The sequence below is a fragment of the Haliotis rufescens genome, unplaced genomic scaffold (assembly GCF_023055435.1).
Source record: "Haliotis rufescens isolate VD_foot unplaced genomic scaffold, xgHalRufe1.0.p SCAF_29, whole genome shotgun sequence".
Lineage (NCBI taxonomy): Eukaryota > Metazoa > Mollusca > Gastropoda > Lepetellida > Haliotidae > Haliotis > Haliotis rufescens.
Window position 1 is genome coordinate 5,651,395 of NW_025963990.1, and position 17,413 is coordinate 5,668,807.

General features: G+C 42.0%; 2 protein-coding genes across 2 annotated transcripts; one reads left to right on the forward strand and one right to left on the reverse strand.

Moving 5' to 3' along the window:
- Positions 1–554: 554 nt before the first annotated feature.
- LOC124123782 lies at positions 555–3,465 on the reverse strand. Its single transcript, XM_048402815.1, has 2 exons — positions 2,813–3,465; positions 555–2,105 (listed from the first exon to the last, which is right to left on the reverse strand). The coding sequence occupies exons 1-2, from the start codon at positions 3,403–3,405 to the stop codon at positions 1,850–1,852; spliced, it is 849 nt and encodes a 282-aa protein (XP_048258772.1). The 5' UTR covers positions 3,406–3,465; the 3' UTR covers positions 555–1,849.
- Positions 3,466–8,525: 5,060 nt separating this feature from the next.
- Positions 8,526–10,651, forward strand: LOC124123784 (serine/threonine-protein phosphatase 6 regulatory ankyrin repeat subunit B-like). The gene is made up of 2 exons (XM_048402829.1): positions 8,526–8,627; positions 8,922–10,651. Exon 2 carries the CDS (start codon positions 9,002–9,004, stop codon positions 10,529–10,531), a length of 1,530 nt encoding a protein of 509 aa, XP_048258786.1. The 5' UTR covers positions 8,526–8,627; positions 8,922–9,001; the 3' UTR covers positions 10,532–10,651.
- The last annotated feature ends 6,762 nt before the right edge of the window (positions 10,652–17,413 follow it).

Sequence of the window (17,413 nt, forward strand, 5' to 3'; positions counted from 1 at the left end):
GTTCAGGGGAAGATGCAAGGTGGTGTATATCATGTTTAGGGGTGAGGCAGGACAAAACATGAAATGTTCAGGGGAAGATGCAAGGTGGTGTATATCATGTTTAGGGGTGAGGCAGAAGAAAACATGAAATGTTCAGGAGAAGAGGCAAGGTGGTGTATATCATGTTTAGGGGTGAGGCAGAACAAAACATGAAATGTTCAGGAGAAGATGCAAGGTGGTGTATATCATGTTTAGGGGTGAGGAAGAACAAAACATGAAATGTTCAGGAGAAGATGCAAGGTGGTGTATATCATGTTTAGGGGTGAGGCAGGACAAAACATGAAATGTTCAGGAGAAGAGGCAAGGTGGTGTATATCATGTTTAAGGGTGAGGCAGAAGAAAACATGAAATGTTCAGGGGAAGAGGCAAGGTGGTGTATATCATGTTTAGGGGTGAGGCAGAACAAAACATGAAATGTTCAGGGGAAGATGCAAGGTGGTGTATATCATGTTTAGGGGTGAGGCAGAACAAAACATGAAATGTTCAGGGGAAGAGGCAAGGTGGTGTATATCATGTTTAGGGGTGAGGCAGAACAAAACATGAAATGTTCAGGGGAAGAGGCAAGGTGGTGTATATCATGTTTAGGGGTGAGGCAGAACAAAACATGAAATGTTCAGGGGAAGATGCAAGGTGGTGTATATCATGTTTAGGGGTGAGGCAGGACAAAACATGAAATGTTCAGGGGAAGATGCAAGGTGGTGTATATCATGTTTAGGGGTGAGGCAGAAGAAAACATGAAATGTTCAGGAGAAGAGGCAAGGTGGTGTATATCATGTTTAGGGGTGAGGCAGGACAAAACATGAAATGTTCAGGAGAAGAGGCAAGGTGGTGTATATCATATTTAGGGGTGAGGCAGAACAAAACATGAAATGTTCAGGGGAAGATGCAAGGTGGTGTATATCATGTTTAGGGGTGAGGAAGAACAAAACATGAAATGTTCAGGAGAAGATGCAAGGTGGTGTATATCATGTTTAGGGGTGAGGCAGAACAAAACATGAAATGTTCAGGGGAAGAGGCAAGGTGGTGTATATCATGTTTAGGGGTGAGGCAGAACAAAACATGAAATGTTCAGGGGAAGAGACAAGGTGGTGTATGATATATTTAGGGGTGAGGCAGGACAAAACATGAAATATTCAGAAGAGAAGGTAAGGTGGTGTATGGTTAAACGGCGCTGCAAAACATGACAAATCAAGGGTAGAGTCAAGGGAATATATGACATGTTTAGGGGTGGAGTTACGGCAAAATGTCACAGGTACATGAGGAAAGACAAGGCAAAACAGATATGTTCAAGGGCAGAAGCAAGACAGGGGTTGACATGTTACAGTGTGAAATAAAGCAAAACATGAAATGTTCAGAGGAAAAGGCAAGTAGGTGTTTAGGGACTCGGACTGTAATGACACATTTTGTCAATACCATGTTGGGCTAGACAAATGTACACCTCAAGATATCTTTGGTAAAAGAGCCTTATCTGGAAGGTAGACTACCTGAATGTTTAACAAATTGTCATCTTCCACGTGATTGTATACGAATTTTACATACCGTATCATCCACCATTTGGTTGTATAACTGTTTTATTTCCATAGCAGATACCGCTTCATCCACCAAGTGGTTGTATACAAGTTTTATCCCTGTTCTTGAAGTATCCTATATTCTACCAAGGGGTTGTATAAGCGTTTTATTCCCATAGTAGATGTATCTAAATATCTCACCAGCCACACAGTCCCAGGTTCTGATCGACCATGCATTCAGTTTCTTTGAAATTAACTGGGTTCGAATCCAAGTATGGATAGCATAGTTTGAAACTTGCCAATCAAACGACTCTTTTCCGTAAAGAAGTCCAAAACTTTCTCCCGGATTTGGGTGATTCAAGGACCGGAGTTCTGTGTTTATGAGGTTTGGGTACTTCTGGGCCAGTATTGCGGGTAGCAGAATGATAGCCCCAGACACTGTCATCTAGTGTTTTGTACTCCTCGTACCAGATCTTAAGGAAATCTGCCCACGGCCTCGCTACAATTATGCCGTTACAGAGGCCGTCCGGTGTCTCGTACCCCATCGTCACTTCGTACCTGCATTAGAGGGAAACAGTTTGAACAGTATTTATTTTCAAATGTTACACTGGATTTTAAAAACGTCCCTTATTGAATATTGTTTCTGCCAAAACAGCACTCACGCTAACAACAACGATGGGATGATAACGACAATTTATGACACAAGTATGTAGAGGAGATTACGACTATTAATGACACACTGATGTGGAGTAGGGTACAATTACAGTAAAGTACGTTTATAACGAACACGCTTATAACGAACTGACGGATAAAACGAACTGATTTTTTGGTCCCGACTATTTGCTATAGTTATGATGTATATATGCTTGTAACGAACTACGGTTATAACAAACTAAAGTTAGTGGTCCCTTCGAGTTCGTTATAACCGTAGTTTACTGTGTATCTGACTTACTGATGCAGCTGTGAGAACGACTGCATCTGTTGGTTTGGTTGGTTTGTTGTTTTACGCCGCACTCAGCAATATTCAAGCTCTGTAAATAATCGAACTGAACTAGACAATCCGGTGATTGATATCATGAGCATCGATCCACGCAATTAGGATCGATTACATGCTCCAACCAAGTCAGCGAGCCTGACCACCCGATCCCGTTAGTCGCCTCTTACGACAAGCATAGTCGCCTTTTACTGCAAGCATGGTTTGTAGACATTGTAGATGTGTGAAGAGCTATATCTGACATACTGATGAGAAGGTGAGGATGACTTACTGATATAGGGCTGAGAAAGGCTGAACAACAAGGGCGTCAAGATCCATGTAGATGCCACCAAACTCCATCACCGCCTCGATCCTGATGACATCTGACTGGTGCTCTGGGACGTGTACTTCCTGTCCTAGGATGGTGGTGGGAGGGGCTCTGTACACCAACACTATCTCCGGGAAGCCATCCGTAGCTTGGTCCCAGTAAACCCCCTCCGGTAACAGATCAAACCAGAAGAGTATGACCTTGGGCTTCAGAAATTTATGGATGGCTAGCAAGGACACAAAATGGTGGAATAAAAATGTGTTCCTCTTTGGACCTCCGTACCACGTGATGTGTACTATGTTTGGCACGACGGAATGATCATGCAATGTTGTTCTATTATATTCCACTGGCACACTAAGATTTGAGAAGAACGTTTGTTGTCGGTTGTAACGAAAGTACTCTGTCTCATCCTTTGTCATGGCACGGCAAATTCCAGGGTAGATACAATCAGTAACATCGAACTCCCTTGTTCTCAGCATACCCAATTTGACCCCTGTTTCCATCGTGTTGGCGATGATTAGGAGGACCACAAGAGTCAGAAGGCTCAAATACGTCATTTTTAACTTCTTCTTGGATCGAAATACACTGACGGACAGCAACAGGACATCAGAGTAGCCCATCTGAAAATACATGTAGGTGGTTCTGCGAGAAGAGTACACAACATATTGTACACCACAACTTTGAGATATGTCCTAAAACACCCGAAACATACAAACAGTGCGCGATAATGGGCGCTATAAGGTAAAATGCACGAAACGGAACAAAAGCAGACCTACAGGCAAGGATGTAGGTTCTGCGAGAAGAGTACACAACATATTGTACACCACAACTTTGAGATATGTCATAAAACACCCGAAACATTCGAACAGTGCGCGATAATCCCATCACTTAGGTCAAATGCACGAAACTGTACAGAAGCAGAACTACAGGCAAGGATGTAACGAGTAAGTTGGGTTTAAAGCGGCTTTTAACAGTATTCCAGTTATATCACGGCGTGTCAGCGTAATGTGGGAGGAAAGCCCGAAGTGATGCAGTTCTTAGACGTTTACCACTTCGGTGAAACCCACGAGCACGGGTATGGTGCTGACAAACCTAGAAACATAATCGGGGCGAACCGGGATTCGAACCCACAATCATAGGTTTCTGGCGTGCCGAAGGGACGCAACTCTGCACAGCGAATTGAGGCGCCTTAGACGACTGGGCCACCCATGCCCCCCCCCCCCCCCCCCCCCCCCCCCCCCCAGTCGGCAAGGTGGCCTGGCTTTGGTTATTGGTGGCCCTTTGCCAGTGTTTTAAACTGTATGATTGATATTGTTATGCCCAAATGTGTTTGATGAAATTTGGTTTAAAATATAACTTTGCATACATGACTCACTTGTGAGTATATAAACTTGGCATCGTCGCTATATGGCTGAAATAATACCGATGCGATGTTAGATTTTAACTCACTCACTCACTGATTACAAGCATCCCCAAAATGACATTCACCGAGTCCTGTTCGTCAGGGAGATGAGGAAGAGGGCCCCCGAAGCATGGAAAACTTTAAGGGACATTCTCGCGATGTCGAATTCTTGCGATCCTTACCTTTGGAAAAGAGCTGAATATGCCAAACGTGCGAGAATGCAAGATCGCGAGAATGTTCCTTAGAGTATTCCAAGAGAAGACGCTATGAACGCCCAATGCAACCAGGGGGTAGCAGCCCTTGAATCAGCAGAAGTGCATATCCTCTCATCATTCCCCTCGAGGGGGCATGGGGGACCCAGTCGTCTAAGGCGCCGCGATTCGCTGTGCAGAGTTGCGTCCCTTTGGCACGCCAGAAACCTATGATTGTGGGTTCGAATCCCGGTTCACCCCGATTATGTTTCAAGGTTTGTCAGCACCATACCCGTGCCATATTTGGTCGTATTTACTATTTATATATAATATGTGTAATTATTCATCTGTATCATTAGCAATGTTTTGACGTTGCCGAATGAAAGTGATTCCAGTATTTTTAAGCAAATATTTAAAAACCTTGAGGTTTTCATAAATAAATTTCTGCGAAGGTTCATTAAGACATTATCATTTGAGTTTCTACATACGGTCTTTTTAGTAGCGACAGAGACTTTGAAAAAGGACGTTTTATGCATTCTTTTTTTTCCCTCATTTTATGCACAGAAAAAAACTACATTGTTATTCCCTATGAGGCTGCTAAAATTACACCATAACCCCATATGTTTCATAAAAGAGGGACCACCGGATGTATTATGGATATAATTAATAAAACAAGACAGTCACTGCCCCTTACAAACTTAAGCACATGCGACAAGCATGACGAACTGAGAATTAGGTACACTCAAGTTTTTTTTATCAATGTATAGTCATTATGATACCTATCGGTTTAAAATCAAAATAAAATAACACAAGGCGCCTGTTATAAAAGCGCGCTCAAAACATAAATACTTGCCTCGTATTGTTAAAATAATACAGCATGATGATTAACGTAATACATTAATCTAATTTACAAATTGTTAGAAATCGAAACCCTGTGTGACAAGACATATTCTCGTGATCACCAAGAGTTATCTCAGTATTTCAGTGAATTACACTGAAAACTTATATTTGATCTTGCATTGGCACGCATATGTTAACGTGTTTTGATGCTCGCAGAATTTATGTCATAATTAAATCTAAACAAACCCTAATCTTTTTTAACCGAGGTGGAACTTGTCATGGAAATGAGCGGGGGTTGCCGAAGTGGTAAACGTCTAAGACCTGCATCACTTCGGGCTTTCCTCCCATATTAAGCTGACACGCCGTGATATGACTGGAATACTGTTAAAAGCGGCGTTAAGCCCAACTCATGATCACTCACTCACTCCACGTCACTGTCAGGCAGGCCTAGCTCTGAGGTTCAGAAGACAAGACTGTAACAGTAAACTGTTCACAGATGACTTGTCCAAAATAAGGTTTTAGCGACGCTTGCATTACTCAACGTCGTCAGTTTCGAGGAAGAGTTGAAATGTTATGGGGTGGCATTACAACTTGTTGGCGAACACAACTCATCATTGTTAATGGCAATTTGAATAACGTACGCAACCGGGATGAGGTGATGGGAAATTGGGTTTAACGTCGCGTCCAAGATTATTGCACTTAAATAGCGACGTGCATGCCCGTGTGTGTGTGTGTGTGTGTGTGTGTGTGTGTGTGTGTGTGTGTGTGTGTGTGTGTGTGTGTGTGTGTGTGTGTGTGTGTGTGTGTGGCTGCTTGTACTAGTCCGGACTGATGCCGATTTATAGTGCTAGCACACTGGGATACCATGCCGCAGTTTAACATGAATACCCCACTCAGACACAGTATACTGACTCCGAGCCGACCAGTCCTGTTTTTAGCCCCTTAATGCCGAGCGACAGACAGGGTAACAACAAGTACCATCTTTTAACGTCTTTTGGTATGACGGTCTCCGGGCGGACACTCTACTAGTAGACCACGGAGGCGGTCGCAACCGGGATGACATCGTTAAAGATCAAGTTCTACCCTTGGTGCATATGCAGGGCCGTAACGCCACGGTGGATAATGCCCCTCCACATCTTGCATGTTTTTAGGCACCATAGTAACATTGCTGTACTGCCACCACAGGCTCTTTTTCCAGACCTATCACCTATAGAACATATCGTGGATGAAATGAAATGACGAGGGCAGGACCAGAACAAGCCGGTAACGGGACATAAGTTGAGCCAATCTTTGGTTGACATTTGCAACAATATCCTCAAGGCTGTTTTCAATCTTCTGGTGTCTTCAATGCGCCGCCGCTGTCCAGAATGTACCCTTGTTAACTGATTTGTTACACCAACTCTCTTTTTGGGCGTGTCACTTTGCCAAATGATACCAGGCATGGGCTTTGTCAATGAAGGAGACCCGTGAAGATTCCGGGATAGAATAGGTTTTCAGCAACCCATGCTTGCCGTAAAAGGCGACTATGCTTGTCGTAAGAGGCGACTAACGGGATCGGGTGGTAAGGCTTGCTGATTTGGTTGACGCATTTCATCGAATCCCAATGGCGTAGATCGATGCTCATGATGTCAACCACTGGATTCCCGATGGTTAATTCTGACTCGAGTGAAAAGCTCGACGCCATGTTGGTTTATAATCAGTGAAAGTAGTCCCTACTTGACCTTTCATATTTGCATATCTAATTGCATATGACCCAGCGGATATGTTTTTTTATCCGTTAGCTTTATCCTGCCGAGAAACCCACCTATTATATGATAAACATCTATATACGTTAACAATGTAATAATAACTTGATTCTTTATGGATATCGAAACCTTATTATGGTACCTAACGCAACAGCATAAATATTCCTGGAGGGGCCATTACAAAATACCTTTCTAAATTTCAAAATTGCTTTGCTTAAATATATATTTAATTTAAATCAAGCTTTGACGTACGGAATAGGAAATGTACACATAGGACACAAATGTCCACTGCCATGCACAGAGGAACGCGTCATCCTGTCCTCAAGTTCTTGATTCACGCATACATTATGAAGTCCCTGGCTAGTCGCTAAATTGACTGGGCTCCGGTCTATCTGATCGTGTAGACAGGCGGCTGCCAATTTCACGTAGGTTGCGATTAGGCGATATTCAACACGTGATGCACTGGTCCTGGGTATCGAAGTGGTGGACTATGAACTTTGTCAACATCAGTTATCAAGAACGCCACCAATTCGCACTTTAAACCGTATGTGGTAGTCACACATGTTTTGGTTGACACTTGTTGATTAATCCATGAGCGCGTTGCAAGCCACGAATAGCTTAGAGTAAACAAATTAATCATTCCGGGGTCAGCAACAGGTCGAAGCGCTTGCGCCCTCTTTCAAAATGGCGGCGCAACTACCGCTTCCCCTAATGAAGAACGTAATAGAAGAGGCTCAATATGACGAACTGATGACATTTATGACTACTTTGAAGCAGACTGAGGATGATGGGTCTTAGCTGCCTTTGGTCATTTCCCAGTTGATCCAGTCAAGAATTTCCTGTTCCGCTGTTGAACTCAGCCAACACGTAGCAACCCCAGTCAGCAATTGGTATGATTGCAAGTGGCTGAAAGTTAGCACCCCCTTGTACGGCGAATCGCTGTACATCGCTTGCAAGCGATTGGCGCTTTCCAACGCACACCATGTGTTTGTTATGTTGGTCATTCGGTGGTCATAATTATAGATCAGAAGCCTGCAATATCACCCTGTAAGCGAATTCACTGTATTACGACACACTACCATCATATCTCGTCACCCTTTCATAACTGCCTCCGTGGTCTAGTGGTAGAGCATCCGCCCGGAGAGCGGAAGGTCCGGGGTTCGATCCCCGGCTGCGTCATACCAAAAGACGTTAAAAGATGGTACTTGTTGTTACCCTGTCTGTCGCTCGACATTAAGGGGCTAAAACAGTTACAAAGCAAATTGATTGTTATACATTTTGCAAAGCCAATTATCAGTCATACAAGATTGATTAAATCCATCACAAATTCGAAAAAAGGCATACATACTTGTTGGACAGGTATTAATCATGCAGATGACTGTCTCGGAGATATATTGTAGATGTACCACCAAATCTCTGTCTCAAAGATTAACCACGATACTCAATACAACCGCCCACCCACATATATTTGGTCATTCTATGAAGTCTCACATTCTCCCGCACAGGTTCAGCTGATGGACAGAGATTGGCAAACCCAAGAGCATCCAATAATGCTACGACTGTTATATATAGCAGAACAGGGTATTCGCAACAGAGTGAAGGTAAAATCGTTACGTTCGGCGCGTATATAATACATGTTGGCACTATTGGGACCAGTACATGAATAATTAACCTTTTAGTAGACATATGTGTGGCAACCGTTGTAACCCCTCTGCCACGTGATCTTGGAAACAAGTTACTGTTTGTCTTACTTTCTTAAGTGAGTAAAATATAAAACCTATATTCACTAAACGGTATCAGTACTCAAAGCATAACGTTCTTTTTCAAGAAACTTAAAGAAGTACATTCAGGAATGGGGTTAGCATTACTAACTGATGAAAGGGTTTTCTGTGCAGATGATGAACGCAGCCAGACAGTTGAAGACTCTGAGCTCCATGTTGCATGCAGAGATGGGAGGGTGGCCTTCGTGAAGCACATGTTGGATCAGGCTCAAGTTGACATTAACGTAAGAGGCAAATCCGGCCGGACACCAGTGATGACGGCAGCAGCATTCGGACAAAAAGAAGTCTTCGATCTTCTTGTGAGAAGAGGAGGGGACTTGTTAGTAGTAGATGATAATGAGTACAATATTCTTCACGTGGCTTGTATGGGAGGTGATGTGGAAATGGTGAAGTACATCCTCTTACAAGACACTGTGGACGTCAATAGAAGAGGTCATTATGGCAGGACAGCAATGATGATGGCAGCTGAATTTGGTCACGGAGAATTGTTGGACTTCTTTATGGATAAAGGTGACATATCACTCGTTGATAATGATTGTAACAACATCCTCCATGTGGCCTGTCTGGGAGGTAATGTAGATGTTGTGCAGAATATACTATCACGAGACATTGTGGACATCAACAGTAGAGGGAAATATGACCGAACGCCAACGATGATGGCTGTAGGCGGCGGGTTTAGGGATGTATTTGATTTACTTGTTGCTAAAGGAGCAGATGTGTCATTGATGGATAATGATGGCAACACAGTTCTTCATGTACCCTTTATAGGAGGACATGCAGAGATGGTGAAGTACGTCCTCTCACAGGTCAGTGTTGAAATAAATGGAAGGGGGCAGTATGGAAGGACACCATTGATGATGTCAGCTGTTAAAGGAAATTGGAAAGCGTTTGAGGTACTAGTGAACAAAGGATGTGACTTGTCACCAGTGGACAATGGCGGATACAACATTCTTCACGTAGCGTGTCTTGGGGGCAGTTTTGAGGTAGTGAAATACCTCGTATCAAGAAAGATAATTGACATTAATAGTAGAGGTCAGTATGGGCGGACGCCCGTGATGATAGCAGCAGAGACGGGTCATAGAGAGGTACTTGATCTGCTTATGAAAGAAGGGGGTGATTTGACGCAACTGGATGATGATGGTGAGAACATTTTGCACGTGGCCTGCATGCGAGACCATGTCGAGATGGTGAAATATGTCATTTCCCTACATATTGTTGATATCAATAGTAGGGGAAGTTTCGGGAGAACACCATTGATGACCGCAGCATCTGGTGGACATCGCGACGCTTTTGAAAAGCTGGTAGAAAATGGTGCTGATATGTCTCTGAAGGATGAGGATGGAGAAGACATCCTCCATATTGCTTGTCTTGGGGATAATGTTGATATGGTGAAGCACATCCTTCTACAGACCAGTGTAGACGTCAACAGTAAAGGACAGTATGGGAGAACCCCGATAATGACCGCGGCTGCAAAGGGTCATGGAAAGGCATTTGACTTGCTCAGATGGAATGGAGCTGATGTGTCACTAGCAGATGACCATGGCAACAACATCCTTCATTTGGCATGCGTTGGTAACAGGGAAAAGATGTTAAAGTATATCATCTCACTGAACATTATTGACATCAATGCCAGAAACAAATATGGATTAACAGCTGCAATGATAGCAATAGAAAAAAATAACCTTACTTTGTATGATCATCTTGCCATGCAGTCGGGATTGTAACTTGTTGTTGCGTGACTATTAGAGTGAGTGAGTGAGTTTGGTTTTACGCCGCTTTTAGCAATATTCCAGCAATATCACGGCGGGGGACACCAGAAATGGGCTTCACACATTGTACCCATGTCGGGAATCGAACCCGGGTCTTCGGCGTGACGAGCGAACGCTTTAACCACTAGGCTACCCGACCGCCCCCGTGACTATTAGAAAGGATGTTTATTGACGTATGGCCATATCCGCAACCACAATCCACCAAAGGCGCAGCAAGCATTAAGAAGATATAATTAAATTTTCGTTGTGTTCATTGATATTCCTGCATTCGGATTAGCTGAATTGGTCACGTGTTTTTGCATTCATTTCCCAGTGAATGTAAAAAATTAAGACACGCCCACCGAGGCGGACTACTTTCGTTACTACGGAATGTCGGGGAATCCCAAAATTACATTCGAGGAAATTCCCTTTCTGCTCACGTGTATCGTCATGCACAGGACATTTAGCGAAATTCATGCATATTCATTGTACAAACAACCCTTTGAGACCGAAGGCCGTGAAGAAACAGCAAACGTGCAGGCTCGCTCGCCTCGGTTCCACAACTTTCATGTCTTCGGGTTTCATTTCTAATTAGAGATCTAGCATTTTTCCATCTGTGTCTTCCCGTTCTCAGGGAACTAATGTTTGAATCTGGCGGTAACTGACCATGTCATTTGAAACAGCCGCCTTCTCCCGGTTCGTAACAGTCTTGCACTTCTTCTCGCCTCTTGCCTTGATTTGCAGGTCTAATGAACATTGTTTTGTTCCTTCTCTCCGTTGATTGGCTACTGAGTTTGTAGACGTGTCAAGTTATGTGCATAAATTAAACAATCACCTGATTCATGTCACGCCACATTATGTATTCCTACACCTGGAATGTTTATCAATGTCGTCGTTTTTGTCGGCTTTGATATATACACCTGTTTTGGGTTAAACTATTGTCGATAAAACATGTTTTCGTTGTCGCATTTAATTATAAGCATTGACTGTGTATTTTTGTCGGTTCATTGAGGTATGAATCGACAAACCGATGTGCAAACTTTTGTAAGAATTTTGTAAGATTCATACAGTTTGTATGGCTATTTATCGCGTAGCTATCTTACAATTAAGGATTGACTGTGTAATTGTTTCGGTTCATTGAGGTATCAATCACAGTCAATCCTTAATTATAAATCCTTAATTATAGCTACGCGATAAATAGACAAGCACAATGAAGAACGTAGCGTATTTCATTTCACGATAAGAGATTGTTCTATCATGCGCTCGCAACTTGATGACGTAAATTGGACGACATTTTTTTTGAGAGGGATAAGATGTTTCCCATAGATGTAGCTGGGCAACTCAGATAAACGCTATGGCCGAACGATCGCATCCAAAAGCTGCGCCCCTCGTGGTTTATTCTCCCTGCAGTGTTGTATGGTAAGATAAACAACTCCCGGTTTTCGTTTATTTCTTAAATATAGAATACTAAACGAGCGCCCGTGTTATGACCAATGTAAGAAACGCAATGAATAGTTCTGATATCTCTCTCTCTCCATGAGACCGCCTTCGAGGTCAAGTCGTAGAGAGTCCGCCCGGAAGGTCCGGGGTTCGATACCCGGCTGCGTCATACCAAAAGACGTTAAAAGATGGTACTTGTTGTTACCCTGTCTGGCGCTTGGCATTAAGGGGCTAAAACAAGGATTGGTCGGCTCGGAGTCAGTATACTGTGTCTGAGTGGGATAATATGTTTAACTGCGGCATGTTATCTCAGTGGGCTTGCACTATAAATAGGCATCAGTCCGGACTAGTATAAGCAGCCACACACACACACACACACACACACACACACACACAAACACACACACGTCGCCATATAAGTATAATAATCTTGGACGCGACGTTAAACCCTATTTCACCTCACCTCAACTACTTGGAATCAAATCTATTCCAAGATCAACACCGGAGTAACTTTAATAACGTTTTCACGTAAATATTGAATAATGACGTCATGTGTAGACAGAAAAAATTGCATTTTGATACACTGACAGTTGGAGCGAGGGTGTGTATGTCATTTGACGTACCTTCAGCTTGTCATATAAGGGGATCGCTTGTTATGACAAGGGTGACTGGTTTTCCTTGTCAAGATCATATACAGCTACTGATTACATAGCTTGATTATTGCTGACTGCTGGCATTCAGCATATAACATATATCACTCACTTCATCTATTCCTATCCACACCAAACACCCGGAACCGATCAGTTCCATGTTTGAAATAACAATGTTTTAACCACTGACACCTACTTCAAGATGCATACATGGACCAAATAGGTTTCTTATAGATCTTATAGATTTGGGTTTTTTTACATAATGTGTGATTTCAGGACTAATTTCTTTATTTTATTATGTTATGCTTACTCTGTGTGTATTCCGTACCATTAGGACAGCTTGAAAAATGCCATAAGAGTGAGTGAGTGAGTCTGGTTTAACGCCGCTTTTAACAGTATTCCAGTCATATCACGGCGTGTCAGCTTAATGTGGGAGGAAAGCCCGAAGTGATGCAGGTCTTAGACGTTTACCACTTCGGTGAGACCCACGAGCACGGGTATGGTGCTGACAAACCTAGAAACATAATTGGGGCGAACCGGGATTCGAACCCACAATCATAGGTTTCTGGCGTGCCTAAGGGACGCAACTCTGCACAGCGAATCGCGGCGCCTTAGACGACTGGGCCACCCGTGCCCCCTAAATGCCATAAGAAGATTTTCGAGTTTATAAAGCTTGTGAAGAAACCAAGGACATCAGGACCGCCCCCTTCTCACTTCGTGTGTCGAAGATAATATCCAATTTATCATTTAACTAAGGATTTATTCATGACATTAGCTTATGGCATAAAATCATGTAAGTCATACCCCAATGATATAAGTTTGCAAATTAGATAACCGGAAGTGGGACTTTCTTCGCCGGTGCACGTGAGTAGGTGTTTACAAACAACATGGATGCCTTTGATGTTGGACATAATGTTTTAATAGATCAAAGGGGAAGTTCTACAGTGATATCCGTGTTGACAGCGGGATATTACAGGTTACAGGTTGATGGTACTGAATTTAATTTTGATTGTGATGAAGGCAGATTATCAAAAATTCCCAGTGACAACCGTTTCATCATCGAAACAACATCGTCGAGCACGGCGAAGCAGACGACGATCACGGAGCCTCAAATGCCCAAGGTAGATTTGTGGGTGTTGAGGACGGCATGGTCGATGGTGTGATCCTAGACAATCAAAACAAATACACAGTCAAGAAAACGTTTCAACTGTTCGATAACTGTTTTAAAGTCCAAAATTCATATTAATCCTGACCAGCACAAGCAAATAACCAACATTATTTCACGAAACACTTTATCCACACTGTGACATCCCAGCTTGTTGATGAAACTCCCGTCATGCAGAGCGGCCCTTTTCGTAATGTCCAAATCGCCAGTAGACAACACAGTCAGCAGTTTTAAATTATAAATGTTTCTGATGGTGTCAACACTATGTTTGCTGGCAACATTACTGGTGGAAACATAACGATTAATCTCGTTAAACCTCCAAGCCCGGTTCCAGTTAATAGACGCCGGATTATCATTGAAACTGAGAGCGACACCGACAAAAGCATACTCTGACCTCTCCTCCGCGAGACATTCTTCAAGTGAGAGAGCGGTTTGATTCAAAAGCTATATATAAGTGAAATCACACCACAGACATAAACAAATTGCGGTTATTAAAGTTTCAGTTATTCTGCAAAAGTCTGTTCAAGTATTTTGTTTAAAATAACCAGAGGAACGTTTTTTTCTCAGCGAAGGAATATGACATGAAGGAGTTAAGAGGTTGTATTTTGGTTCAGAGAAACTTCATACGGCAATGGAAAGCATGTATCACTAAACACGAGCTATACATAAGATTTCGACAAGTTTCTGATGTTAATGTTAATGCATTATTCCTTAAAAGGGAAATAAAAATGCGAAAATGAGACCTAGAATTCATCACAAGTGTTTTTTTTAAATATGGGAAATGCCGACCTCGTCCTGTTAATCGGTATTTGCCTCGACAAAGTCTTGGCAAATACTGATTAACTAAGACTCGGTTGATATTTCCCATATTAAAAAAACTGGTGATGAATCCTCCAATTACTTTACTTTCATTCACTATGGACTCTCTCTTTCTTCTTTACTTGTAAATAAAGACATTGAGTGTACTAATGTAAATAGTTGTGTGGCATCCGGGGTAGAACCCATGCTTGCTGTAAAATGTGTGAGGAGCATGACAATCATACATGCCCGGTTAAGATTGCTAAAAGGTATTTGATAGGTGTTCAGTTACGGGATAATACTATATCACTGTATTGGTAAGAAATTCGGCATTTCCCAGCGAAGTATATGGAATTTGTACTTTATCTATCAGGGGTGAATATGTGAAAAAAACGCCCATTCAGTAACCAATCAGAAACAAGTAACAAGCAGCTTAACGCACGGGAAGGTGAGCAAGACATATCACAACACCAACATGAACTTGTCCTATCACGCGCATGTTATTATTAATCATTATAGCTAAAATGGATAGAATTATCATAAAAACGCCCGCATGTTATCAGAAATGAGCGGGCCACTGTTACTTGATAATGCCCTCATATTACTTGACGACGGGCCATTATTACGCCCGTTGTTAGGTGACGTCATAGGATAGGGATAGGTGACGTAACGTTCAATAGTGACGTCATCTGGTTTGTTCTATGACGTTTCCATATTTGTAAACGTGGGTCAGTGACATTCGTGTTGATTGCAGTAAATGTTTCAAAATCGACATTGTTGTTTCTTTTTATTGGATAACAAATTCCATCCATTTTAGCTATAATAACGGTAACGCTATTTTTCAGGGCATTATCATATGCAGAAGACCTCGGGCTTCTGCAAATGATAATGCCCTGAAAAATAGCGTTACCCTTATATTATGCGTCAAAGTGAGATTGACCAATCAGAGAGCAGCACTTCTAACCCCACATAAGCCGGTATCGAAGATGGTTGTTACTGACCTAATATTATTAGCTATCGTGACTTTAGTTGCTGTATACAGTGTCATATTTTCCTGCTAACCCAATATGACACCGTATACGGCAACTGAAGACGTCATAACGAATTAACTATGCCGAAAAGTTTACACTAATTGGTATCTTTGTAGCACATGTCATGTAAAAATGAAAGCTTGACACTTACAACCGGTATAAATGACAGGACCACTACATATGTTTCCGATATAATGCTTTAATGTAAACATAAACGTTCACAATGGAATATATATAGAATACTAAACGAGCTCCCGTGTAATACCAATTTTATGAAACGAGTGAATAGTTCTGGTATCTGACGAGCGAAAGCTCGTCAGATACCACAACTATTCACGAGTTTCATAAAATTGGTTTTACACGAGAGTGAGTTTAGTATTTTATTTATTACTTGTCATTTATAATGTTTTTAGAATTATACTGTTGAGTGTAAATAGGCTGACACCTACACGATCCATGGCATAATCCAATTGAGTTTAACAGAATAATACTTCAAACACGTCCAAAGTTGAAACGTATGAATTTAATATCATACAATGGTCCACCTTTAGAATTCAGGCGTTCGTCCAACAAAAATATTGTAGTGCTAAGGCTATCACAACTCACATAATTTAACTTAGACTAAAGACTCTCGTTGCGCTAGAGTACGATCGCCTTGTGGAACGGGGCCTTGCAGCTCAAAGTTTACAATGACGTCACAATACCCGATGACGTAATTTGTTGAATTTTGTTGCAAGATCCATCGGCGAAACAATGCCATGTGACGTCAGCCTAGCAACAAGGTTGCTGGGGTCATCGAGTGTGCATAAGCTCCTCCCAGTGATCTATCATCTCCACACACAATGTCGTTGAATACGCCAAGGGATGTTGAGAGCTTTCAATATTTGTTCCTGAAACGTGTTCCGAGAGTAGATAAGCACGCGTTTTGGTATTACACAATGTGTAATAAAGCTGTATGTTTATTAAACGGGTGATCTCTTCACGGGCAAGTAATAAATATAGAGAATCTCACCCGAGTGTCTTTTGATATCAAATATATCAACACGAGTTGATAAAAGTGGGAAAACTCCGAGCCTGGCCGAGGATTTTGTCCACTTTTATCAACAAGTGTTGATATATTTGATATTAAAGACACGAGGGTGAGATTTTATTTATCATCCAACATCATTCTTCCAGTTTTCTGTTTGTAGAAAGTTATTGACCTTTTTCACACTTTTGCCATCTTGGATCGAAAACGAGGCTTGGAGAGCATAGCTCCATGCAGTGAGAGTCGCATCAGCTCATAGGGAATAGACAGCATGTTGGACATTTCAAACAAACAAAAAATGGTATCCTCTCTATATAATACAGAAGATATTTCACATTAAATCATGAGGTCCAACTAAAATATGCCTCTTATACACTGGAATTAGCATTTTGCTGTCAGGATCCCGGAAGTGAATCGAAAGGTGCATTTCGAGATACGTATTTCAGAAATAGATTGTTTTATCATAACCTCGTCGGCATATAGGTACAATGTGACAGTACATTCAATGACAGAAGTTTTCTATCGTAAATAAACCGCATAACATGAAACACGTCAGTGTACTTTTGCAAAATTGCTCAGTCAATGCGTGGCTTGGCAAACTCTAGATCAAGATTGAGATCATGTTTATTTCACGTTTCATAGTGGTGTTTGCTGCACAACGCACTATCGTTTTGCCATGAATCCAGTTGACAAAAGACACTTTTTCTGCTATGATTTTCATTTTAACATATTACAATGTTAATTATG

Excerpts from the sequence above, each read along its gene's own strand:
- LOC124123784 (XM_048402829.1), top strand. The coding sequence starts at position 9,002 with ATGTTGGATCAGGCTCAAGTTGACATTAACGTAAGAGGCAAATCCGGC.
- LOC124123782 (XM_048402815.1), bottom strand. The coding sequence starts at position 3,405 with ATGACGTATTTGAGCCTTCTGACTCTTGTGGTCCTCCTAATCATCGCC. Across the intron at positions 2,106-2,812 it reads CCTTTCTCAGCCCTATATCA|GTACGAAGTGACGATGGGGT; the intron begins GTAAGTCATCCT and ends CCTCTAATGCAG.